The sequence below is a fragment of the Podarcis gaigeae genome (assembly GCF_964106915.1).
Source record: "Podarcis gaigeae genome assembly, chromosome: 9".
Taxonomy (NCBI): Eukaryota; Metazoa; Chordata; class Lepidosauria; order Squamata; family Lacertidae; genus Podarcis; species Podarcis gaigeae.
Genome location: NC_139685.1, coordinates 69,913,148 through 69,938,756, shown reverse-complemented (window position 1 = coordinate 69,938,756; position 25,609 = coordinate 69,913,148). Strand labels below are relative to the sequence as shown.

The window sequence follows — 25,609 nt, the reverse complement described above, 5'->3', positions numbered from 1 at the left end:
GTTGGTGAGCTAGCGTAGAAGTCAATATGTCTAAGTCAGGGGTCAGCAAACTTACCGCGCCTCGGGCCAGGGTCTCCAGCGCCGATTGCGTGGCGGGCCGGAGGGCAGGGGAGCGCATGCCCTTACATGTGCGCACACGCTATTTCCGGTGCACTTCCGGGTTGGAGGAGCACCAGAAATAGCTTGTGTGCATGTGCACGGGCCTCCTCCAACCCGGATGTGCACTGGAAATAGCGCGTGCGCAAATAACGCTTGTGCATGTGCACAAGTTATTTCCGGTGCTCCTCCTACCCGGAAGTTGGCAGCTGCGCAGCACAGGTAAGAGTGGGCGGCGCAGGCCAGATAAACGAGTCCCTCTGGCTTTATCTGGGCTGCGGGCCTTAGTTTGGAGACCCCTGGTCTAGGGTGTATTTGACCTTAAGGCAGTTAGTTGCTGACCTCCCAATTTATGGGTGACAGGCTAATTTCAGGGCTCATGTGCAGACACCTGGAAAGTAAAGATGCACCCACAGTTGTGACTATATGTTCTGATCGAGGATCCAGGGCCAGAGGTTGCGGCGGGACAGCGATGCACTCAGACAGAGCAAAAAGAGGGGAGGATGGAGGGGGAGCGCCACATAATGCTGGAAGCAAATGTAGAGCCTCCACTGCAAACAGAATTAAACAAAAAAACCCAAACTGGCAATTCAGAGTGCTTTAAAAGGGTGAAAAGCTTAGGGTAGAAGGTCTGTGGCTGCATTTAAATGCCTTGGAATGCCTATTCACTCCCAGCGAAAGAGCAGAATGAAGCCTGGCTCCTGTGGACACAAAACAAGCTTGGCACAGGCTAAAAAATGTGCATGTGAGTGTCTCTCTAAGTACCCGGTAATCCCCCAGTGCAGAGGAAGGATTATTAGGTCTCCTGCAAAAACAGAGTTCATTTTCTCAAAGATCTCTCCGCCAGTGCCAAATTAGTGGAGAACAGAATCCCCTCCCACTCACATACTCTTTGCCCCACCCCACAATTAAGAGAAATTCCATGTTCGGTTCCCTTCTTGAATTCGCACAGAGGCAAAGCAGCAACTCTGCGTAGCTGCCCGTGGGAGGAATTGAGGTCAGATCTAATCAAACAGAGAGACCACGTAAAAGACACACCCACATGCAAAGCTAGGAGTTTGCGGGATTAGTTTGATATGCTTCTGTGCAAGGCAGGATTTTGGCTTCTCCTCTGTCCCATCTTTTCTTGCTGTACCTGGTGAAGCAGAAACACGTCCTGTGCTAATGACAAAGATGAACCTGGTCTAACTGCATGCCCCATGCAGTTCTTGCTTACAGGGGAAGGAGGAATCTTTATTACAGTAAAAAAGGCAAAACGCTGCATTTTCTGATTTATTTATTTTTTTAAATCCCTCCCACAAAGCTATCTCAGAAGAGCTGTATGCATCACAAACTCCCAGAGGATTACACTGCATTTGTGGAATTTGGAAACCGATGGGATTCTTTAAAAAAAAAAAAACTTTTATTGATAAATGCAACACTTACAAACCGGAACACTAAACAAATTTATTATACATAGATACATACACCTCTCAACTTAGATTACAAAAAGGAAAACAAACATACAAACTAAACAAACAGACATAAATTTTGACTTCCCTCCACCTATATGTGGCTTCCTTCATTTCTTTTCTTCTTTTCGCTGTGTCATCAATATTATTTTTGACTATCTCATCTTATACCCATTTCTTCTTAAAAGTCCACTCCTCTATCAGATTTTGGTCTGATTGGCCTCTTACCACTGCTGTAAGTCTTGCTGATTCTATATATCCACAAAACCTTATTTGCCAGGAAACCGAAGGGATTCATTATCCTGGGAATATCTTTTAAAATAGGGTGCTTCCAGACTTGCTGTTTTTGGTTGGAGTTCAATCACATACTGGCAAATGCAAGACTGCACAATTAAAAAAATATTTGAAGGTCTTGTGCAGCAAACCTGATTTCCTGTAAGGTCAGACTTTTTGCCATAAAGAAGTGTTAGAAAAAAACGCACTGTAAACTGTGTGATCACATTTGCTTGACACAACTGTTGTCTCACTTTCCCACAACCAGATCAGGATGAACAGGTTGCCTGGAAGCACTTCTAAGTTTCCAGACAGAGGTGGCTGCACTTGGTGGAGCCACAGCTCAGTCGTAGAGCATAAAGTTTGTGTGCAGAAAGCCCTGAGTTTCATTCCCGGCATCTCCAGTTTTAAAGGAGCAGGCAAGAAGCCTTAGGTTAAGGGTGCAGAACTCTTGACTTTCCAGATGTTGCCGAACTAAAACTCCCACCATCCCTGGCCATTGACCATGCTTGCTAGGGCTGATGGGAGTTGTAGTTCAACAACACCTGGAGGACTAAAGGTTCCCTGCTCCTGTCCCAGATGGAGGCATTGGCCGGAGACACCCCCTCCCATATTCCTTTGGTCCAAGGGAACTGCTTAGTGTGCTTAGCTTTGGGGATTATGTTCTCATCTTCTAACTAAATCTTGTGTTACTTCCTTCTGCTTTCTTGTCCCCCCTCTGCTTTCCCTTATTGCACTCGTTCTTTCAGTTTCCCTGCCTCTGGAAATGCATGTTGCTTCTCCTTTTTATCCTTGGGTTTTCCAGGTTTGCTTTTCTTTTGCTGGGAGCCAATTTTAACATCTCGTTCTCACCTCTTCAGCTTCTTCTGTTGCCTCATGCTTAGTAGATTGTAAACCTTTGGGCAAGGATCTTGTTTCTCTTTTTTAAACTGATGAATCATAGTCCTTAAAGGTGCTGAATTGAATTTACTAGATGGGGAAGAGAGAAAGAGTAAAAGAAACTGAGAAGTTGCACAATATTTTTTTATATAAAATTGTTCTCTCTTCTCACAAGCATTTATTGAAATGGTACAGCCTCAGGGACTGTACCACTGCAGTGTTAGAAACTGAAATATGAAAGCTAGGAGCTAAATGATACCTTTAACCTAGGTTATGGGCTCAACAACACAATGTCTAGGTGCACTTTTTTATAACGAGCTGGAAATGAATGAATTGTAGCTCAAATTCATGTTCGTTTTTCACATGGTCTAATATTCTTAAGAGGGTCTCTTTTCCAGTCTTCAGAGAGTAGCTGGAAGTGGGGAGGCAGAAAATGGTCCTCCTTTCCTTCCCCTCTGCAGTTTTAATCTGAAATCTGAGCCCAGAGCTCAGAAACTCCTCACACTAATGAAATTCCCTGCTGCAAAATGTGCCTAGAACAATGGGAGTTGCGAATACTGTGCACCAGTTCAGTTTCAGACCAGGAAGCCGCTTCAGACAAAAAAAGGCAGACTTTTACCATCCCAGACAGAAAAGCAGTGCTGAGGATTCCCAGTTACAGTGGTGCCTCGCAAGACGAAATTAATTCGTTCTGCAAGTCTTTTCGTCTTGCGAGTTTTTCGTCTTGCGAAGCACAGTTTCCCATAGGAATGCATTGAAAATCAATCAATGCGTTCCTATGGAAACCGCCTTCAGACCAGGTCCGGGGACAGTCTGTCCCCCGACCTCTTTTGAAGGCCGGCGGGGGGCGAAAGTCTTTGCTTCCCCCCCGCCTGCCTTCCCGGGAGAGCGGAGACTTCTCCGCTGTCCCGGGGCGATCTTAAAATGCTGGCTTCGCTGCCGTCCCCCAGCATTTTAAAAGCCCCCGGGACAGCGGAGGAATTCTCCGCTGTCCCGGGGCGATTTAAAAGCCCCCGGGAAGGCAGGCAGGGGGGACAAAGACCTTCAAAAGCCGTCCGGGACAGCGGAGAGACGCGCTGCGTTTCTCCGCTCTCCCGGGAAGGCAGGCAGGGGGGAGCAAAGACTTTTGCCCCCCGCCGGCCTTCAGAAGAGGTCCAGGACCCCTTCTGAAGGCGGGCGGGGGGCAAAAGTCTTTGCTCCCCCCGCCTGCCTTCAAAAGCCATCCGGGATAGCGGGAAGCGCTTCCCTGCTATCCCGGACTGCTTTTAAAATGCTGGCGGTGGGGAGCAAAGGCTTTGCTCCCCACCACTAGCATTTAAAAGAGGTCCCCGGAGATTTCCCTATGGGCTTTCTTCTTGCGAAGCAAGCCCATAGGGAAATTCGTTTTGCGAAGCGCCTCCAAAACGGAAAACCCTTTTGTCTAGCGGGTTTTTCGTCTTGCGAGGCGTTCGTCTTGTGGGACACCACTGTATTTTCTTTTTCTCCCTTGCCAGTCAGGCAAGCAACAAGGCTTGCTGCTATGTAGCAGTCATGTCGCTTGCTGACAAGGTTTACAAAGCCATTCAGAAAAGCTTCACACCTGCTTAATGTCTGGCAGGCTGATGTTTAAAGGGAACAGGGTATTGCTATTATAAACAACAGCAATGGCAGCCCAGTGAGACTGAAAGACCCATTTTTTTCTAGAGGTTTTCCTGCAAGCTAACCTCATGGCCACCATCAAATTCTGTACTTCCCTTGCTTATTTCCCATTTGCGTAACATTTTGCCTGACCAAGGTTTCTGCAGAACTCAAAAGCTTGCCACTCACTGAATGACATTTGGGTTGGTCCCAATAAATATATTGTCGTTCTGTGGGGTTTTTTTACCCTCTCTCTCTCTCTTATGAACCACCAAAGTCTTCCTTTGCCTTTTACATTTGTTTGCTCTTTCAGTCTGTTCTGCCGCAGACATAACCAAGGTCATTTGCAAAAATCACAGATGCTTTAGCTGAGATGCTTGCATTGCAGGGGGTTGGGCTGGATGATGCCTGCCCCCCCCCCTTCCAACTCCTGTGATTCTAATTCCCCCTTGTGTCAGGGGGGATTACCATTCACTTCTGTGCTGTGTCACAAAATGCTCCTCCCTTGTCCTTCAGAAAAAGTAGAGCGGTGAAAGCACTCCTTGCACCATCTGTTCCACTGTCCCTTTAAGAGCCTGCCTTAACCTTGGGAGCTCACTTGCTTGAACCCAGACCTGATTGGGCAGGGGTATTAGGACAGTGAGTGACATTATGTAACACAAAGTCCTGCAAGAGAAGGGTTAGAGCATGGGTAGGCAAACTAAGGCGGGGGGGGGGCTGGATCCGGCCCAATCGCCCTCTAAATCCAGCCTGTGGACGGTCCAGGAATCAGCATGTTTTTACATGAGTAGAATGTGTGCTTTTATTTAAAATGCATCTCTGGGTTATATGTGGGCCTGCCTGGTGTTTTTATATGAGTAGAATGTGTCTTTTTTATTTAAAATGCATCTCTGGGTTATATGTGGGGCATAGGAATTCGTTCATCCCCCCCCCCCCCAAATATACTCCGGCCCCCCACAAGGCCTGAGGGACAGTGGGCCGGCGCCCTGCTGAAAAAGTTTGCTGACTTCTGGGTTAGGGTATCATTTCCCATAAAAATAACAATTCCTTTTTTGTACCCCACCCATCTGACTGGGTTGCCCCAGCCTCTGCGGGCAGCTTCCAACAAATACGCAAAAAAACAACAGAACATCACACAATAAAAAAACTTCTCAATACAGAGCTGCCTTCAGATGTCTACTGATGTTTGTATAGTTATTTATCTCTGACATCTGATGGGAGGGTGTTCCACAGGGCAGAACCCCTCCAGGTATAAAAAGATTTGCCATCTCTTAAGGGGTGTCTTATCACCCGTTTGTGTTTATGTGATGTGCGCTGTAGTCTAAGCCACTGAGCATAGGGCTTGCTGATCGGAAGGTTGGCGGTTCGAATCCCCGCAACGGGGTGAGCTCCCATTGCTCGGTCCCAGCTCCTGCCAACCTAGCAGTTCGAAAGCATGTCAAAGTGCAAATAGGATCCACTCCGGTGGGAAGGTAAACGGCATTTCCGTGCGCTGCTCTGGTTTCGCCAGAAGCGGCTTAGTCATGCTGGCCACATCACCCAGAATAACTGTCTGCGGACAAATGTCGGCTCCCTTGGCCTGCAAAGCGAGATGAGTGGCACAATCCCAGAGTCGTTCGTGACTGGACTTAACTGTCAGGGGTCCTTTACCTTTACCTTTTAACCATTTATATGAATAATAATAATAATAATAGTAATAATAATAATAATAATAAATAATTTATTGTTTATACCCCGCCCATCTGGCTGGGTTTCCCCAGCCACTCTGGGCAGCTTCCAACAAAACACTAAAATACAATAACCTATTAAACATTAAAAGCTTCCCTAAACAGGCTGCCTTCAGATGTCTTCTAAAAGTTTGGTAGTTATTTTTCTCTTTGACATCTGGTGGGAGGGCGTTCCACAGGGCAGGTGCCACTACCAAGAAGGCCCTCTGCCTGGTTCCCTGTAACTTGGCTTCTCGCAGGGAGGGAACCGCCAGAAGGCCCTCGGCGCTGGACCTCAGTGTCCTGGCAGAACGATGGAGGTGGAGATGCTCCTTCAGGTATACAGGACCGAGGCCGTTTAGGGCTTTAAAGGTCAGCACCAACACTTTGAATTGTGCTCGGAAACGTACTGGGAGCCAGTGTAGGTCTTTCAAGACTGGTGTTATGTGGTCTTGGCGGCCACTCCCAGTCACCAGTCTAGCTGCCGCATTCTGGATTAGTTGTTGTTTCCGGGTCACCTTCAAAGCTAGCCCTACATAGAGCGCATTGCAGTAGTCCAAGCGAGAAATGACCAGAGCATGCACCACTCTGGTGAGACAGTCCATGGGCAGGCAGGGTCTCAGCCTGTGTACCAGATGGAGCTGATAAACAGCTGCCCTGGACACAGAATTGACCTGCGCCTCCATGGACAGCTGTGAGTCCAGAATGACTCCCAGGCTGCGCACCAGGTCCTTCAGGGACACACTTACCCCATTCAGGACCAGGGAGTCCTCCATATCCGCCCGCCTCCTGTCCCCCCAAAACAGTACTTCTGTCTTGTCAGGATTCAACCTCAATCTGTTAGCCGCCATCCATCCTCCAACCACCTCCAGACACTCACACAGGACCTTCACCGCCTTCACTGGTTCCGATTTGAAAGAGAGGTAGAGACGTAGAATGGCAGAACGTGGCTTCTCCGAGAAAAATCTCTATTGGAAGTGCAGTGGTACCTCGATTTCTGTTCTTATCCTGAATCAAAGTTCTTAACCTGAAGCATTATTTCTGGGTTAGCGGAGTGTGTAACCTGACGCGTATGTAACCTGAAGCGTATGTAACCCGAGGTACCACTGTAAAAGAGATACATTGCATAATTTTAGGCGGGCTCAGATGCCACTGAAAGCAGAAGTAGGTGAGCCTTTGAATTACACGTGATGGTATGAATGGAGGACACAGCACTCATTCTCAGCTAGGTAGTAGTCCACCTGTTAACCTTGTTTGTGATGCAGAGGCCTCTCTTGGCCCAGAGTTGCTTGGGCCATTGCTGCATGATGCAGGCTGCATACCTGGAGACTGCTGGGAGGTCGTAGATAAGGGCACATGCCAATGACAGAAACTTTGGCCTAGCTCCTGCTAGCAACTGCAATAAATTCTTATTTCACCATGCAGTTTGGCTCACTCTGTGTTGCATCTGCCAAGCAACAGTTGCTAAGAATAGAGCGGTCCTATCTCCGTATCGCAAGTAATTTAGACATGCAGGACAAGAAGTGGACTATTAGTTTCCCCCGCCTCCACTCTAGCCACATCAATCACATCTGAAAATTTTCCAATGTAATCATGTAATATACATTTCTTACTTTCACTATTACCTTTAAATCTCATAACTCATATCTCTAATCTTTCTCTATTTTGCAATATTTCATATATTTTTCCTTACAAAAACTTCTTGGAGTCCTACTAACGTCATTTGTTGATTACAGTTGCTCTTCAAATAGTTCGTATATTTTTTCCAATCTTTTGCAAATCTCTGGTCCTGCAGATTTCAAATCCTTCCTCTTATTTTATCTAGTTCTGCATAGTCCATTAATTTTGTCTGCCATTCTTCTTTCGTTGGAATGGGGCATAGGAATTCATTCATTTTTTCCTTCAAAATATAGTCTGGCCCACCACATGGTCTGAGGGACGGTGGACCAGCCTACGGCTGAAAAACGTTGCTGACCCCTGATTTAAACATTTCTGTATGGTGTAGTACAACATAGCATCAAAAAAAAATTTTTTTTAAATCTGCAGAATAGGGACATATACCTTTTCAAAACAGCACCATGTAAGAGCTGTTGGACAGCATAACAGTCTCCCTTGGGAGATGGTGGACTTCTTCCTTGGAGGTTATTAAGCAGAGGTTGGATGTCCATCTGTCATAGATGCTTCAGTTTAGATTCCTGCACTGCGGAGACTCGGACCAGTTAATCCGTGGGGTCCCTTCCAACTCTACAATTCTCTGATTTTATGCAATACAAGGAAAATCCTAGTTGTTGTTTATAGTTATGTTATAGGAATCATTCATGTTCTTATTTAGCTGCATTATTTTATACTTTCTGGATGCTCCATGATAATAGTATAAAGTACAGTGGTACCTCAGGTTACATACACTTCAGGTTACAGACTCCGCTAACCCAGAAATAGTGCTTCAGGTTAAGAACTTTGCTTCAGGATGAGAACAGAAATCAGGCTCTGGCGGCGCAGCAGCAGCAGTGGGAGGCCCCATTAGCTAAAGTGGTGCTTCAGGTTAAGAACAGTTTCAGGTTAAGAACGGACCTCCGGAACGAATTAAGTACTTAACCCGAGGTACCACTGTAGTTGTATTCCGTGTTATAAATCAAGCTCTGATAGGAGTTGTTTCCTTTTGTTTTCCAATGTATTTCTCAGCAATAAAAAAATAATAATTGGTGTGGCAAGAGCGGATTTTTATTCTGAAATGTGGCCCAGAGGAAAAAAATGTTGAGAACCACTGTCAGCCTGGAGAGCTCAGTTGGCTGCAGCGTGGTGCTGATAAGGCCAAGGTTGCAGGTTCGATCCCCATATGGGACAACTGCATGTTCCTGCATTGCAGGGGGTTGGACTAGATGATCCTTGGAGTCCCTTCCAGCTCTATAAAATCCTATGATTCTAGACCAGGGGTCAGCAGACTTTTTCAGCAGGGGGCCGGTCCACTCTCCCTCAGACCTTGTGCGGGGCCGGACTATATTTTTTTTTGGGGGGGGGGGGAAATGAACAAATTCCTATGCCCCACAAATAACCCAGAGATGCATTTTAAATAAAAGGACACATTCTACTCATGTAAAAACACGCTGATTCCCGGACCATCCGTGGGCAGGATTTAGAAGGCGATTGGGCCGGATCCAGCCCCCAGGCCTTAGTTTGCCTACCCATGTTCTAGACCAGATGTTGTTGAACTACAACTCCCATCACCCCTAGCTAGCAAGGCCAGAACTCAGGGATGATGGGAGTTGTAGTCCAACAACAACTGGGAACCCACAGGTTGAGAACCCCTGTTCTTCTAGACAGTAGTGAATTAGATGGAGCCATAGTCTGCCTTGCCATAAGGCAACATCCTGTGTCCCCAAAGGGCAAAGGATGCTCTCCTAGTTGGCAGCAGTAGCATAGTGCATTCAGCAGTCTCCCACAACCATCTGTCCCAGGAAGTTAAGGGGTAAACAGCGATGGCAGAATAGTGAAGTAGGATTGCTGTTCCCCTCTGTGCCTTTTTACAGCTGCCGGGCACATAGACATCATTCAGCAGCCTTTCCTGGCATGGAAATAAATGCTGGGAAGAACCTTGGCTGCTTAATGGTTCAGGCTGCTATTAAAGGCGCAGGAGCACGGCCAGTTTCTTTCAAACAAAACTGGCAAGGCTCTTTGTGGGAAGAATCTGCAGCTCCACAGCGAAACAGTGACCTGTGAATGACTCTCAATAGCAAGGTTGAAATGCCTTGCTTGTGCAGACGGCGGCGGTTATCACAGAGCAACAACTTGTGAGAGAACCACTCTGGATTTGGGATGCGCAAATCAGTGCTTGGGACAACTCTGTGGTCTTCCTTTTTTTGCCGGGCTACAGTTCCCTTCATCCCTGGCTCTTTGGCTCTGACGGCTGGGGCTGTTGGGAGTTGGAGTCCAGCAATAGATGGAGAGCAACAGGTTCCCTGTGCCCAGTTTAGAGATTACCATGGACCAGAATTCTTCAGACAGCAGAGGTTTTATTGTTGAAGACAATGGGGGCGGTCATTCGCAACCATGGGTGATGTTCTGCTTGATCCATAATGCACTATTTTCACTAGACATTATCAAGGCCTTATCAGTCTGTCTTTTTAATGGAACCAGGACAGCTTTGCAGGTTGAAGAACACCTCTGATATATGCTCATCTTTCCCCCGCAAGTGGCAAGGTTCCAAGTGTTGAGTATTTGGTTTCTATTGGATCAGAGAGCACTGGACGGACACACACACACACACACACACACACACACACACACACACTTATTAGTTTTTTTAACATACCATTTCCAACAGTGATTAAACATACTTTTACATCTTATTCAATTTTTTCGACTTCCATCAGTCCTGTCTGAAAATTTTCCAATCTAATCTCTTAATATGCACTTCTTATTTTCCCTATTACATTTCAAACTCATAACCAATATCTCTATCTTTTTCTACTTTGTAACACCGTATATTTCTCCTTACAAAACTTCTTGCAGTCCTACTAGCGGATTTTGTTGATTACAGTTGCTCTTCAAATAATTCATATACTTCTTCCAATCTTCTGTAAATCTCTGGTCTGGCAGGTTTTGAATCCTTCCTGTCATTTTGTCCAATTCTGCATAGTCCATTAATTTCATCTAGCATTCTTCTTTCGTCGGAATCACACTGGAGACTTGGCATGTCTTTGTAATCTTTATTGGTCCGTTTTCAAGTAGTACATAATAGAGGCAAGTAGACACCTTGCAGGGACGTGGGTGGTGCTGTGGGTTAAATCACAGAGCCTAGATCTTGCCAATCAGAAGGTCGGCGGTTCGAATCCCCACCATGGGAATGACAGCCCCCATTGACAGACACAAACACTCGGTCCCTGCTCCTGCCAACCTAGCAGTTTGAAAGCACGTCAAAGTGCAAGTAGATAAATAGGTATCGCTCCGGCGGGAAGGTAAACGGCGTTTCCATGCGCTGCTCTGGTTCGCCAGAAGCGGCTTAGTCATGCTGGCCACATGATCTGGAAGCTGTACGCCGGCTCCCTCGGCCAATAAAGCGAGATGCGCGCTGCAACCCCAGAGTTGGCCACGACTGGACCTAATGGTCAGGGGTCCCTTTACCTTTAGATACCTTGCACCAGGTCTCCAAAGAGGGGTGACTAACCTGCAGGTCTCCATATGGTTTCAGATTTTAGTTTCCAGCATCACTTGCTTGTTGGGTGTGCTAGGCCAACCCCCTGCAGTGCAGGAATCTGCCCACAGCCGTCCGTGGATGGGCTCAAATCACCCACCTTCTGGTTAACAGCCAGACACACTGAACCCCTGGACTATAGTTTTGGGAACAAGGGGCAGATCCACCCACAAACCCATAAAGCACATGGCTTCCTCAAAAGAATTCTGGGAACTGTAGTTTGCTAGGGGTGCTGGGATTTGCAGTTCTGTTAGGGATAAACTACAGTTCCCAGGATTCTTTGGAAGACGTGCACTTGAAGGTCCTTTATGGTGTGCAGATCTGCCCAGGGAGTGAGGAGAAAACTCCTTTTTGCATTTAATTTGAGTAGTGAAAAAATAATGGCCTTCCTGTTAAGCAACCATGTAAGAGGGGCTGCGGTCAGGTAGAATTTTGATTGATTAGAAACATGGATGGCCTCATTCATAGCCTTTTAACATTAATGAATGAAATGCAGTGGACACAAACTGAAAAATTGCCGGTTGCCTTTGCAGTTACCTGCAGTCCCATTAGTCTTCTGGCAGCGGGCTTTGAAGTGAACGCGGATCAGGATGCAGCCACATATGGATTTGATACATAGACCCTTTTATCTTTTTGAAATGTTGCAGAGAAATATATATAGTGCAATGTTTTAAGTGCACTCAGGGATGGAGGCATGGACACATTAGCATCTAGATTTGGGACCAATGCCAAGTAATTGATGCACACAATACAGTTTTTCTTGCTACTTCCCTCCTCGCAGGAGTTGCCATCGACAGAACCTGTCTGGAAAGAGCTGATTCTTGCTTTCATATTTTGTCCAGGAGGGACTCCCCCTTTGAAGGGCTATCCATATTATTGCCAGATGTGGCACCAGTGAAAATAATGCCTTTGCTGATGAGATCTGTCTAGCCATTTTGTTGGAAAGATATGGTTGAATCGTTTTCCCCATGAAGATGGAAGCTATGCGGGTTTACTTAGAGAGTCTTCCCACTCCATCTGGGGCTGTGCTTAGAGAGTAGGCTTCTGTGATGATTTGTAAACTTTCAGAGGCACATAACATACCACCTGCAAAATGCAGCTGGTAGCTAGAAATGCGCCATTTTCACAGTAGCACATGGCACTAATAAAGTATCTTTTGATGCATAGAAGGGTGGGATATGTTAGTAAAGTATCAGATGAAAATTATTATTATTATTATTATTATTATTATTATTATTATTATTACTACTACTACTACTACTTATACCCCGCCCATCTGGCTGAGTTTCCCCAGCCACTCTGGGCGGCTTCCAATCAAGTGTTAAAAACAATAAAGCATTAAATATTAAAAACTTCCCTAAACAGGGCTGCCTTCAGATGTCTTTTAAAGAGAAGATAGCTTATTTCCTTCACATCTGAAGGGAGGGCGTTTCACAGGGTGGGCGCCACTACCGAGAAGGCTCTTTGTCTGGTTCCCTGTAACTTGGCTTCTCGCAATGAGGGAACCGCCAAAAGGCCCTTGGCGCTGGATTTCAGTGTCCGGGCTGAACGATGGGGGTGGAGATGCTCCTTCAGGTATACAGGACCGAGGCTGTTCCATTTGTATGGAAATGTTTTTAACTGGGTGAAATTTGCAAGAGGGAATTGTGGACCCTCTAAAGATTGCCGTTGTAACAGAGCTCCTGTCCCTCGTATGATCTTTTTAACTCTATGTATTTGCACTTCAGTATCCTGCGCCATCATTCTGCATAAGGTGAATAAAACCCAAAACATCAATAAAATAGCAACAAATTTCAGGCAATAAATTGTAATGATGATGATGATGATGATAATGATAATAATAATAATAATACAGTCATACCTCGGGATGAATACGCTTCGGATTAGGCAAATTCGGGTTGTGCTCTGCAGCGACCCGGAAGTAACAGAGCACGTTACTTCTGGGTTTCGCCGCGCGCACATGCGCAGACTGTCAAAATGACGTCACACACATGCGCAGAAGCATGGCACGCGCAGACGCACCGTTGCATCTTGCATTCCATTTGGGATGTGAACGGGGCTCCGGAAAAGATCCCATTCGCATCCCGAGGTACCACTGTAATAATAATAATAATAATAATAATAATAATAATAATAATAATAATTTATTAAGCAATGATAAATAAAAATGGGAAATAGGACAGGAAAGTTGTCCCAAATGTAACAGTGAACTGATTCTGGCCTGTAAGTAAGCAAGCAAGTGTTCAAGGATGTAGAAAAGCCACCTGAGGAAGGGTTGAAGCAATATGGGGGGGAAAGTGGTGTGGGGTGCCACTGGTCCCAAAAAAATGCATCAAGTTTGTATCTTTTCTTATACCACCAACACAGTACTTCTCTAAACCAAATGTTCTTTAATCTGATATTTCTACACTTGTCAGTATATATTGGTGTTTTGAGACTTTAGGGGGTCTCCGAAAGGGTTTAAAAGTTGCCATGACTACCACAACAGATATCTTCTTCTAAGAAAGGGATTATATGCATTTGTTTTGTGGCTGAGATAGTGCTGTGCAAAGAGCTGAAAATCCACAGCTGCAACCCCATGCGTAGTTACTCGGGAGTCAGCACTGTGGAACTAGCAGGGGCTTACTTCTGAGTAAACATGCATAGCTTTGGACTGCAGGACCCACAGAAACCAGTGGGGCACAAGCGCTTAACTGAATTCAATAGGATTTAGGCTAACTTTCCCTGGGTGTCATCCCATCCAGCTAAGCCCAAGAAAGCATTCACAGAATGTGTTTGTACAGTAAATGTGTGTGGCATGAAATTCCAAAGGCACAATGGGAGCAGCTGGTATAAATAACAGTGAACAGCTAGAAGTGATCTCTGTAGAGAGAGAAAACATTTCAAATGCTGTTGCCAACGTTGAGGGGGGCGAGATGGGTCAGTAGGATATAACTCAGTCTGAAATAGCTCCTGAAAGCCCTTATTTTGTGTGTTAAAAGGCAGGACAAATGCTCGCCTGTTCTATTCGGGGATGAACACTTGCAACCGTGGCTATGAATAGGGCTGTTCGTATCTGGCCATGCGCCATGAATGCACGGAACCCGGCGCAAAGGTTGGAATCCTGAGAACGCCAGCTTTCGTTTATTTTTAATAAAAACACATCTCAGGCTTTTTTGGGCACAGTTTTTTTATATAAAAAAGTCAGACTGGGCACAATGCACTGAGCACAACTCATCCAGATGTTGTTGTTGTTGTTGTTTAGTCGTTTAGTCGTGTCTGACTCTTCGTGACCCCATGGACCAGAGCACGCCAGGCACTCCTGTCTTCCGCTGCCTCCCACAGTTTGGTCAAACTCATGCTGGTAGCTTCGAGAACACTGTCCCACCATCTCGTTCTCCGTTGTCCCCTTCTCCTTGTGCCCTCCATCTTTCCCAGCATCAGGGTCTTTTCCAGGGAGTCTTCTCTTCTCATGACGTGGCCAAAGTATTGGAGTCTCAGCTTCAGGATCTGTCCTTCCAGTGAGCACTCAGGGCTGATTTCCTTCAGAATGGATGGGTTTGATCTTCTTGCAGTCCATGGGACTCTCAAGAGTCTCCTCCAGCACCATAATTCAAAAGCATCCATTCTTCGGCGATCAGCCTTCTTTATGGTCCAGCTCTCACTTCCATACATCACTACTGGGAAGACCATGGCTTTAACTATACGGACCTTTGTTGGCAAGGTGATGTCTCTGCTTTTTAAGATGCTGTCTAGGTTTATCATTGCTTTTCTCCCAAGAAGCAGGCGTCTTTTAATTTCATGATTGCTGTCACCATCTGCAGTGATCATGGAGCCCAAGAAAGTAAAATCTCTCACTGCCTCCATTTCTTCATCTTCTATTTGCCAGGAGGTGATGGGACCAGTGGCCATGATCTTCATTTTTTTGATGTTGAGCTTCAGACCATATTTTGCGCTCTCCTCTTTCACCCTCAATAAAAGGTTCTTTAATTCCTCCTCACTTTCTGCCATCAAGGTTGTGTCATCTGCATATCTGAGGTTGTTGATATTTCTTCCGGCAATCTTAATTCCGGCTAGGGATTCATCCAGCTCAGCCTTTCACATGATGAATTCTGCATATAAGTTAAATAAGCAGGGAGACAATATACAGCCTTGTCGTACTCCTTTCCCAATTTTGAACCAATCAGTTGCTCCATATCCAGTTCTAACTGTATCTTCTTGTCCCACATAGAGATTTCTCAGGAGACAGATGAGGTGATTGGGCACTCAACTCATCCAGATACCCAACTGTAATAAACAGGGATTGACCCAAGACCACATCTTGCTCGCATTAGACCTTTGCACCGAGAGCCAGGCTAACCCAGTAGGCACCAAAAACAGCTGCCTAGGGTAGCAGAATTCAAGGAGCTACAGGCCATTGAAGCTACTTTCCTCCTCATTCCATGAAAGTGAGCTGAATGAAAACCCCTCCTCTTCATTCTAATGGAGCAAAGAGAAAGGGCTGCCATTGGCCTGGTTTGCACATAACCCGGTTTGTTTTAATCAAAGTGTGGTCTGTATTAACCTCATATTGCAGGTGGCTGGGGACTAGGGTGGCCAGTTGCAAGAGAGAACAGGACTTCCGCGCCTTTAGTAGTTGTACAGATGAGGGAATATCATCAGTAGGTGTACTTATATCATAATGCGGGAACCCAGGGTCTTTGGAGGAAGCTGAATGTTGGACGATTCAAGAGAGGCAAAATGGTGGATTATGTGGAACTGGCGAAATTGACATACAAACTGCGAGACAAGGACAACTGTGGCTTTAAAGAAGAATGGGAACTTTTTACAAATTACTTTAAAAAACAAATCAGAACTCCTTGGCAGGTTTTGAATAAACATACACAAATTTATTATTGTTAACATAACAGATAGATAATTTAAGGATCTTTACATTTTTATAATATGCAGAGAATAATATGTGTTGAAAAACCAGAGAGAGGAGTTGAGGGAAGTCTGGGGTGGGCGGAAGGGAGGGGGAATGAAGATGATATGTTTTTGATAATTGGTTATGTGGAAATTCTTAATAATTTTTTTTTTTAAGTGCATAGTTAAAACTATGGAGTTTAATACCACAGGATGCAATGATGACCGCCAGTGCGGCTGGTTTGAAAAGAGGATTAGGCAAATTTATGACCTTAAGTCACAATGACTATGTCCTCCCTCTGTGGTCAAAGGCAGTATGTCTCTCAGTTGTTGGCATTTGTCTGTTGCTTTTTCTTGCTCTCTCTCTGTTGGCATCTGGTTGTCTCCTGTGAGAACAGAACCCTGACCTAAATGGGCATTTGGCATAATCCAGCAGGGCTTTTTTATATTCTGATGTAAAAGTGCAGGAGCTGTGCCCCTCCTTGTGTTTGGTGAGCTGGAAGCAGGGAAGGCAGGCTGAGCTGTACAGTGGTACCTCTGGTTATGTACTTAATTCGTTCTGGAGGTCTGTTCTTAACCTGAGGTACCACTTTAGCTAATGGGGCCTCCCGCTACTGCTGTGCCGCCACCACACAATTTCTGTTCTCATCCTGAAGCAAAGTTATTAACCCGAGGTAATATTTCTGGGTTAGCGGAGTCTGTAACCTGAAGCATATGTAACCCAAGGTACCACTGTACTGTGGTACCTCGGGTTAAGTACTTAATTCATTCCGGAGGTCCGTACTTAACCTGAAACTGTTCTTAACCTGAAGCACCACTTTAGCTAATGGGGCCTCCTGCTGCTGCTACGCCGCTGGAGCACGATTTCTGTTCTCATCCTGAAGCAAAGTTCTTAACCTGAAGCACGATTTCTGGGTTAGCAGAGTCTGTAACCTGAAGCGTATGTAACCTGAAGCGTATGTAACCCGAGGTACCACTGTATAGAGAATGCCTTGCCTAGGTCCCCTTTCTAAGTTCATGCATGAGGTGATAGTTGATCCCTCCTTTTTAGGACTCACTGCCTTTGTGTTACATTTTTTCTTTCTTTCTGTCTGTCTGTCTGTCTGTCTGTCTGTCTGATAGGTCCCCCAATAAATTTCTAGGTATGCTGTCTCCTCATCATGGGGTCATTAATACATTAGAAAACCCTCCACAGTCACATGTGAAGCAGAGCAATATTTCCATGTTTTGGTGAAGACCCCCCCCCCCAAAAAAAAACAGCAACACAGGAGGAGACAGTCTCGCCCTCACCTCTCTAGGCTCACTTTCACCTCTTTATCCTACAGGAAAAACAGGGGATGAGTGGAGTCTGGCCGTAGTTACAAATCAGGGTAGAACTGAGCTACCTGACAGGAGGAATTGAGTAACATTACCCATGTGAAATTCCATTTGTGGTGCATTCCAGAGACGGCTCTGAAATGGTTCTCCCTCCATCTTTTAAGTTGGTTCATGCTAAGAATGCAACCTCTAATTACCTGTTCTCTAATCTCACTTAATATTGGTCCAATTACTTATAATCGTTACTGTTCAGCACTCCATCTAATTTTCTAATGCCCAGGTGAAGGACATGACTAGCCTTTTTTTTTTTTAATGTGTCATACAATTAAAAGGGCTCATTTCCAGTGCTTCTTATCAAGAACATCAGCAGTCCTAAATCTTGCTCAACAACTCAGGGATGACCTCTTGGCTGTGTGAGTGAGGTAAACAAAACAATTGTGAGTTTCGGAAAGAGCAAGTTCTTTATTCTACTGTGATGCTTCATATATTCCCCACACTGGGTTACATTTGGATTGAGTTTTGGCTGTGGCACAAAGAGAGCCAATATGGTCATGTAGGAACACCGGGCCAGCCATGAAGACCTCTGCTTCCCTGGTGACCTTGGACCAATCACTACCACTTAGTAAAGGGATGTTGTCGGCAAAAAAGTAGGGTGTGTGTCAAGGACAGTGTCAGAGACGCTAGGTTATTTGGGCCTGCCCCCCAAACCATTTTAGGGGGTGGACGGGAAGAAGTAATAACTAAAACTGAATAAATAACTGGGCATAGGCTAGCTATGGACTCCTTAATTCTGTGATTTGGTTATATAAAATAGATGAATTTAATAACTAATAATATTTCTCTGGTTCTCACAGTATTTGTGTACTTTACCATATAGACAATCCGATAACCTCTTTGTAGAAAAATGGAGCCTCTTTATAAGTTTTTGGGAGACCCCCTATTCCCCAAACAGAGCTATGATTCCCAGAGTCCACTGGGAAGAGGGATTGACAGTTGAAATACTCTGGGAATTGTAGCTGCATAAGGGGAACTGGAGGTGCTTGTCTCCTATCAATTCTCAGCACCCATTATGAACTACAACTCCCAGAATTCTTTGGGATAAGCCCTGACTGTCTAAAGTGGAATAAGAGTGCTTTAAATGTATGGCAGGGGGAAGGCCTAGGCCAGGCACCCCCAAACTTGGCCCTCCAGATGTTTTGGGACTACAATTCCCATCATCCTTGACCACTGGTCCTGTTAGCTAGGGATGATGGGAGTTGTAGTCCCAAAATATCTGGAGGGCTGAGTTTGGGATGCCTGGCCTAGGATATGCAGATCCCAGGTCAGGTAGGCCTGCTTCATGTAACATCATCACCCTTAATCCTTGACAACAGCTCTGTAAACTAGCCTTGCCACCCCTATATTACAGACTGGATCTGACAGGTGCCTTGTTTTGTTTATTCTGCTCTTCCTCCCAGGAGTTCAGGGCAGCGTATGAAGGATTATCCTATTTTATCCTCGTAACACCCCTGCGGGGCAGATCAGAGTGGCAGGAAGCAACTTGCTCAAGGCCACTTTTGGGTTTTTTGTGTGTGTTTTCCCCCCAAATCCTTTATTATTCTATTCACATAATATACATTCTTTACAACAAACAACTCCAAAATAAACAGGCAACTCCAAAATAAAATCATATGTAACAAAACCATAAGTCTCGTGTTTTCATTTACGCTGATTTCCTCTCCGATAACTTTACTTGATATTTCTTGCTGCTTTCTGCTTTCCTTATAGAATCTTCATGAAAATTTAAATCTCTTAAATCCTATACCAATCTTTAACAATTTCAATTAATCCCTTAACCTCTCCCCCCCAACAGCCCAGCACATCCCTCCACCCGTGTGCGATCTTCTTTATCTGCTATTATTTTTGTTATTGTTGCGTTATTCACTTTTACTTGTTATTCCATCCTTAATATATTATTATCCTATTTCCTTGCGCCTTTTAAACTTTTGCATATTAGGAAAGACTATTCAAGGCAGCAGAGATATGAGATGATCAGAGCCCCCCCCCCCCCCCAAACTTGAAGCATGGGAAGTCCCAACAAAAAAAATATAATTTAGGCAGAATATTTGGACTATTTGATATGTATTTGTACAACTTGGAACATTCAGTGTGATTTGATTGGATTGTTAAAATGGGAAACTTAATAAAAAATGATTTTAAAAATAATACTAAATAAACTTTTGCATATTAATTTTTAATCTCCAGCGCCGACTTTTTTCATGAAAAAAGCTGAAGGCCACTTTTGAGAGCCTCTCAACTCAGCAGGGATTCATTCATACACAGGCCTTTTTTCCTGGTTCAGCCCAACGTGTTCTGCCTCGTATCACAGTTGGCTCTTGTGAGGTAAAATTTGAAAGTGAGTGTGTGACGTCATGGCAAACATAGCAAGCCAGACCCTTCTCTTAACTGCTCCGTGATCGCTGGTCTGCTAGTTGTTTTGCTGATGGGGGAAAGGCAGCCATCCTCACGCCAGATGACCACCTGAAGTGATTTTCCACCACCATGTGCCCTCAGTCACGAACGCGCCAAAGGGCCCTTCCCGGCTTATGCGGAGAAGCAGCACATGTTGAGCGAGGAAGCTTAAGCAGGCTGGGATTTAGAGGAAAGGCCGAGGGCGAGCAGCTGAGGGAGGATTTGAAGCCCAGCCGTGACATACGGCAACAGGCTTGTGCAAGAATGCCGTCCGGGCGCTGCAAATCTCCCTTTTAGTGGGTGAAAGTCTTGCGGGCGCTGCCACTTTCCTGGCTCTAACGGACAGTGTGGCGGCTTAAAATTCCTGGCCTGGCACGTATGGGAAGGAGTGAGGGTGACGGGAAGGTTTGGGTTGCCTCAAAGAAGGCTGCTCTTTCTTTTCCCTCAACGCTATGGAATCTCAGCTATCCGAAGCGTCCCCAAGCCTCACAGGATGGCATGTGGCTTGAGCCATAAGCCCCCTAAACATAGAACAGCCATGCCAGCACCCTTGTCATTAGCCCTCTTTTCTTCTTTTATTGACGGGGAGGGAAGGACAGAATGTCTCCCTCTCACACAGCTTTCTGTTCCGCTGTTTCTCTTCCCTGTTCTTTTTCATCCCAGTCTTGAGGATCAGGAGCTTTGGCTCTTCAGCGTACAGTCACACCTCATGTTACGTTTGCTTCATGTTACGTTCTTTCAGGATACGTCCCGCGGTGACCCAGAAGTACTGGAAAGGTTTACTTCCGGGTTTTGCCATTCGCGTGTTGCGTAGACGCGCAAAATGACATCATGCTCATTTGCAGAAGTGGCGAATTGCAACCCGCGTGTGCACAGACGCGCTGCTGCGGGTTGCTCTCTTTTCATGTTGCAAACGGGCCTCCGGAACGGATCCCGTTCGCAACCAGAGGTACCACTGTACCATCCTTTTGCTGCGGAAGGTACAGGGAGCAGCCATAGCTCAATGGCAGAGCATCGCTTTGTGTGCAGAGAAGGACCCAGGTTCAGTGCTCTTGGCCTGGCTGGGAGAGACCCCTGCTTGAAGTCCTGGAGTTCAACCTTTGATTAATTCTGCAAAAAAAGCTCAACAAGTTTGGGGCTTAACAACTGTCTGGAGTTTTACTTCTTGAAATAAGGTAAAGGTAAAGGGACCAGTCATGGCCGACTCTGGGGTTGTGGCGCTCATCTCGCTCTATAGGCCGAGGGAGCCAGCCTACAGCTTCCGGGTCATGTGGCCAGCATGACTAAGCCGCTACTGGCGAACCAGAGCAGCGCACGGAAACGCTGTTTACCTTCCCACCAGAGCGGTACCTATTTATCTACTTGCACTTTGACGTGCTTTCGAACTGCTAGGTTGGCAGGAGCAGGGACCGAGCAACAGGAGCTCCCCCCGTCGCGGGGATTAGAACCGCCAACCTTCTGATCGGCAAGTCCTAGGCTCTGTGGTTCAACCCACAGCGTCACCCGCGTCCCTACTTCTTGAAATATGCCAACCCTATTTGCTTCTAGTGATTTTCTCCCTCCAACCTACAATTCCATCTGGTATTAAGCATAGTTCTTTCTGAGGATATCATGGCAGCCACATGTAGTCCCAGATAAGAGGCCGCTCCTGGCATCCTTTCTATTTTGTATTCATGATGGTTTTGTGCTTGTGATGTTATTGGGGCAGTTACATGCAGTTTCACTTTCAATACTGTTAATACAGTGGTGCCCCGCAAGACGAATGCCTCGCAAGACGAAAAACCCGCTGGATGAAAGGGTTTTCCGTTTTTCGATGCGCTTCGCAAGACGAATTTCCCTATGGGCTTGCTTCGCAAGACGAAAACATCTTGCGAGTCTTGCGATTTTTTTCGCTCCCCCCCTTTTTCTAAGCTGCTAAGCCTTTAGAGGTAAAGGTAAAGGCACCCCTGCCCGTACGGGCCAGTCTTGACAGACTCTGGGGTTGTGCGCCCATCTCACTTAAGAGGCCAGGGGCCAGCGCTGTCCGGAGACACTTCCGGGTCACGTGGCCAGCGTGACATCGCTGCTCTGGCGAGCCAGAGCTGCACACGGAAACGCCATTTACCTTCCCGCTAGTAAGCGGTCCCTATTTATCTACTTGCACCTTGACGTGCTTTCGAACTGCTAGGTTGGCAGGCGCTGGGACCGAGCAACGGGAGCGCACCCCGCCGCGGGGATTCGAACTGACGACCTTTCGATCGGCAAGCCCTAGGTGCTGAGGCTTTTACCCACAGCGCCACCCGCTAAGCCTTTAATAGCCGCTAAACCGCTAATAGCGCTAATCCACTAAGCCGCTAATAGGGTTGCTTCGCAAAACGAAAAAATCGCTAGACGAAGAGACTCGCGGAACGGATTATTTTCGTCTTGCGAGGCCCCACTGTATGTGCAAAGGTTGTGGGGCAAACATATGCCATGTTTCAAGTCTGTGCATGTCTGGTAACTTCATTCTGAGCTCATGTACCACAAATGTTCTGATTTTCTTTTTGTTCTGCTTTCGTTGCTCTATGGTGCAGTGCAGCTCCTCCAAACGGCAATAGTGCAGTAACACCATGGAAGCATTACAGAACAGCTGTGCGGGTGGTCTGATGTAAACCACCACTAATGCACTATTATTGCACCAGTGAGATGTTGCAGAGTAATTCACCTGTGCAAGACAAGACAAAACCCACGCAATCTGGAGGGGTACAGTCTTTCTGCACTTTGGGATAAAGTTGGGATACATTATCCACAGTTCTGAAAACACTAAATTGGTATGTGTCTGTTGCAGATTGAGGTTGGTGCAGTATATGTGTGAGCAACCAGGACTGGAATCAGAGAGGGTTGTTCTGCTTTGTTTTGAACTCCCATACTACTATTAAGTTCGGGGAAATAACAAACCTCCATCTCAGTTGACCGAGAGCTATAGCAACTGTGGCATAGGACAAGGAAGTAGTATTCAGCTCTTTTCACAGCACCCATCTTTAAACTGCAATCCAAACTCTCTGCTCCTTGTACTAATGGCTTCAGTTATGGGAGTCAGTCTTGCAATTTATGTCTGAAAACTCTCTCCCTTTTGCTGGCTTTGCATTCGTTTTGTCAGGTTTTTTATTTTATTATGACCGGAGCTACAATGCATGGGGAAGAACTATAGCTCAGTGGGTAGCAGAGCCCATGTTTTGTGTGAACAATCCTCAAGCACAGTCCATGGTGTCTCCTGTTGAAAAGATGTCAGGTAACCTCTCCCTGGCATAGCTGCTGCCTGTCAGAACATGACAGTCTGGCCTGGCAGAAGACAGATTTCTTTTAGCTTTTGCACATTTATTAGGGAGTTATCCCCCTCCCCTTTGAACTTAGGTAGTACTTGCTTTGGCACAAACAAGATCAGGCTATATACCGTATTTTTTGCTCTATAAGACTCACTTTTTCCTTCCTAAAAAGTAAGGAGAAATGTGTGTGCGTCTTATGGAGCAAATGCAGGCTGCGCTGCTATCCCAGAAGCCAGAACAGCAAGAGGGATTGTTGCTTTCACTGCGCAGCAATCCCTCTTGCTGTTCTGGCTTCTGAGATTCAGAATATTTTTTCTTGTTTTCCTCCTCCAAAAACTAGGTGCGTCTTGTGGTCTGGTGCATCTTATAGAGTGAAAAATATGGTAATTGCGAATCTGCATTCAGGATGCTGCAGTGGGATTTAGACAACCTGATTCTGGGAGCGCAACGCTACAATCCTGCACATGCTTCACCCAGGAGTAGCTCCAATTGAGCTCAACAGACTTGCTTTGAAGTACATATTTTGCCCTCTCTCAGGCTTTCAGAAGATCCTGCTTTGAATCAAACCTGCATCTTGCTGCTTTTATGTCTCGTGGCTTTTTATTGGGTTGTTCCATTTCCTTTTAAATGGTTGTTTATGATTATTTCATTATTGTATTGTTAACACCTCTGTGGTCTTCATGCTGGAAGGCGGGACAGAAATACTCAAATAAATATTAGCATCAAGTATATGCATCTGTGGTCTCTAATGCATTTTATTCAAAAAGAGAGGAGTTGTTTCATCCTGAATGCTCCTTGCTGAAGTGTGATTGCACCGTCCTCAAGCTCCCTCTCTTTGGTCTGTTTCTTTCTCCAGGGATACCTTTGCAGCAAAAGGACATCCTGAGATTACAGCTTCCCGTTCCCTCAGCTCAGAGTGTCTCAGGTCTGACTTGCAATACAGCAAAACCCCATGGCCTGCTGGAGTTAAACTGCGCTTAAAGAACAGGTGAGGAGTGGAACATTTCTGCCAATGTTTCTGCACTTCTGATACTTTCTTGTATACTTTAGGCCGGGCAAGGGGAACCTCTGCTGTCATGTGTGGGGTGGTTAAAGATGCAGCTGCAAAGGAACCACTGGGAACATTAAAATGTGCCCCAGATTGTGCTTCTGCGAGCCTTGGGTGCACTTTAAAATTAGCAGCAAATGCAAGGCCCACTGGAATCAGCTCCATGTTTTTTTTCCTTTGCATCCCAGCTTCAACTCCACCTGGTCTGGAAGGAAGTAGGGAGCCTACTCTTAAGTTTGCACTCACAAATATTTCCTTTGAAGCTAAGTTACCTGACTTCTTACTGACACCAGGTGATAGACATTTACTTGTCAAAGCGGTGTGGACCGGGTCTGGGGGCTGAAGAAATTTAGTTCCACCTGCCGGATCCTGCTCCCCAGCCTTGCTTTAGAGCCACTTGCCCTATACAAGATAATTTTGGTCATTCTTTTTGTCTGTGCTTAGTAGTGTCTTGGTATCATAGTTTTTAGGGGGCTAACCAGGTTGGGATAGCTGGGACAGCAGGCTTGTTGGTTTTTGAATGTCTTACGTAGTTTTTTCAATTTTGTTGTTCTATATAGTACAATGACAATAAAGATTATTGTATCGTCTGGATCTAGCATACTTTGATAACTTTGGGAGTCTTTAAAAAGAAATCCCAAATGAGGGTGTAGATTAGAAGGCTTCCGTTAACAGAACGTGCAGCTAGAACTTTTGGGTCCCTTCCCTGCCAGAAGTATGTCAGAGGGAACAACACATGATCTTCCTCTGTCTACTCCTGTTTTCTGTCTTTCTTGTTCTCCTGCGCCATATTGGTGGGTGCTAAAAGCAACTTTTCATATTTCACATTGCAGCCTGAGGCACACAATGTATGCAAGATATATGCTTTGTATGGCCAGTTCCTTTGGGCCACTCTACAAGGGACGCGGGTGGCGCTGTGGGTTAAACCACAGAGCCTAGGACTTGCCGATCAGAAGGTTGGTGGTTCGAATCCCCGCGACGGGGTGAGCTCCCGTTGCTCGGTCCCTGCTCCTGCCAACCAAGCAGTTCAAAAGCACGTCAAAGTGCAAGGAGATAAATAGGTACCGCTCCGGCGGGAAGGTAAACGGCGTTTCCATGCGCTGCTCTGGTTCGTCAGAAGCGGCTTAGTCATGCTGGCCACATGACCCGGAAACTATACGTTGGCTCCCTCAGCCAATAAAACAAGATGAGCGCCGCAATCCCAGAGTCGGCCATGACTGGGCCTAATGGTCAGGGGTCCGTTTACCTTTATCTTTACATGGTAGTTAAGTTACACTCTGGCCACATATTCAGGGTGACTTTCCTCTCCAGCCTTCTATTACTTAACAGTGGCTGTCACACGATTCCTTTCTGCTGCATGGAGATTTTCCTGGCTGGCACCAGCTGCCCTTTTGGGAAGCCCAAGGCTGGTA

The 25,609-nt window shown here is 45.9% G+C and overlaps 1 protein-coding gene across 5 annotated transcripts in view; it reads left to right on the top strand.

Moving 5' to 3' along the window:
* Nucleotides 1–25,609, top strand: part of SHROOM3 (shroom family member 3) — a 208,949-nt gene that overhangs the window by 137,970 nt on the left and 45,370 nt on the right. For all 5 annotated transcript variants that reach the window (XM_083756224.1, XM_083756229.1, XM_083756227.1 and 2 more), the window contains one exon: nucleotides 24,006–24,137. In XM_083756224.1, the coding sequence (XP_083612350.1) occupies nucleotides 24,006–24,137 (132 nt within the window). The remainder of the gene's footprint in view (nucleotides 1–24,005; nucleotides 24,138–25,609) is intronic.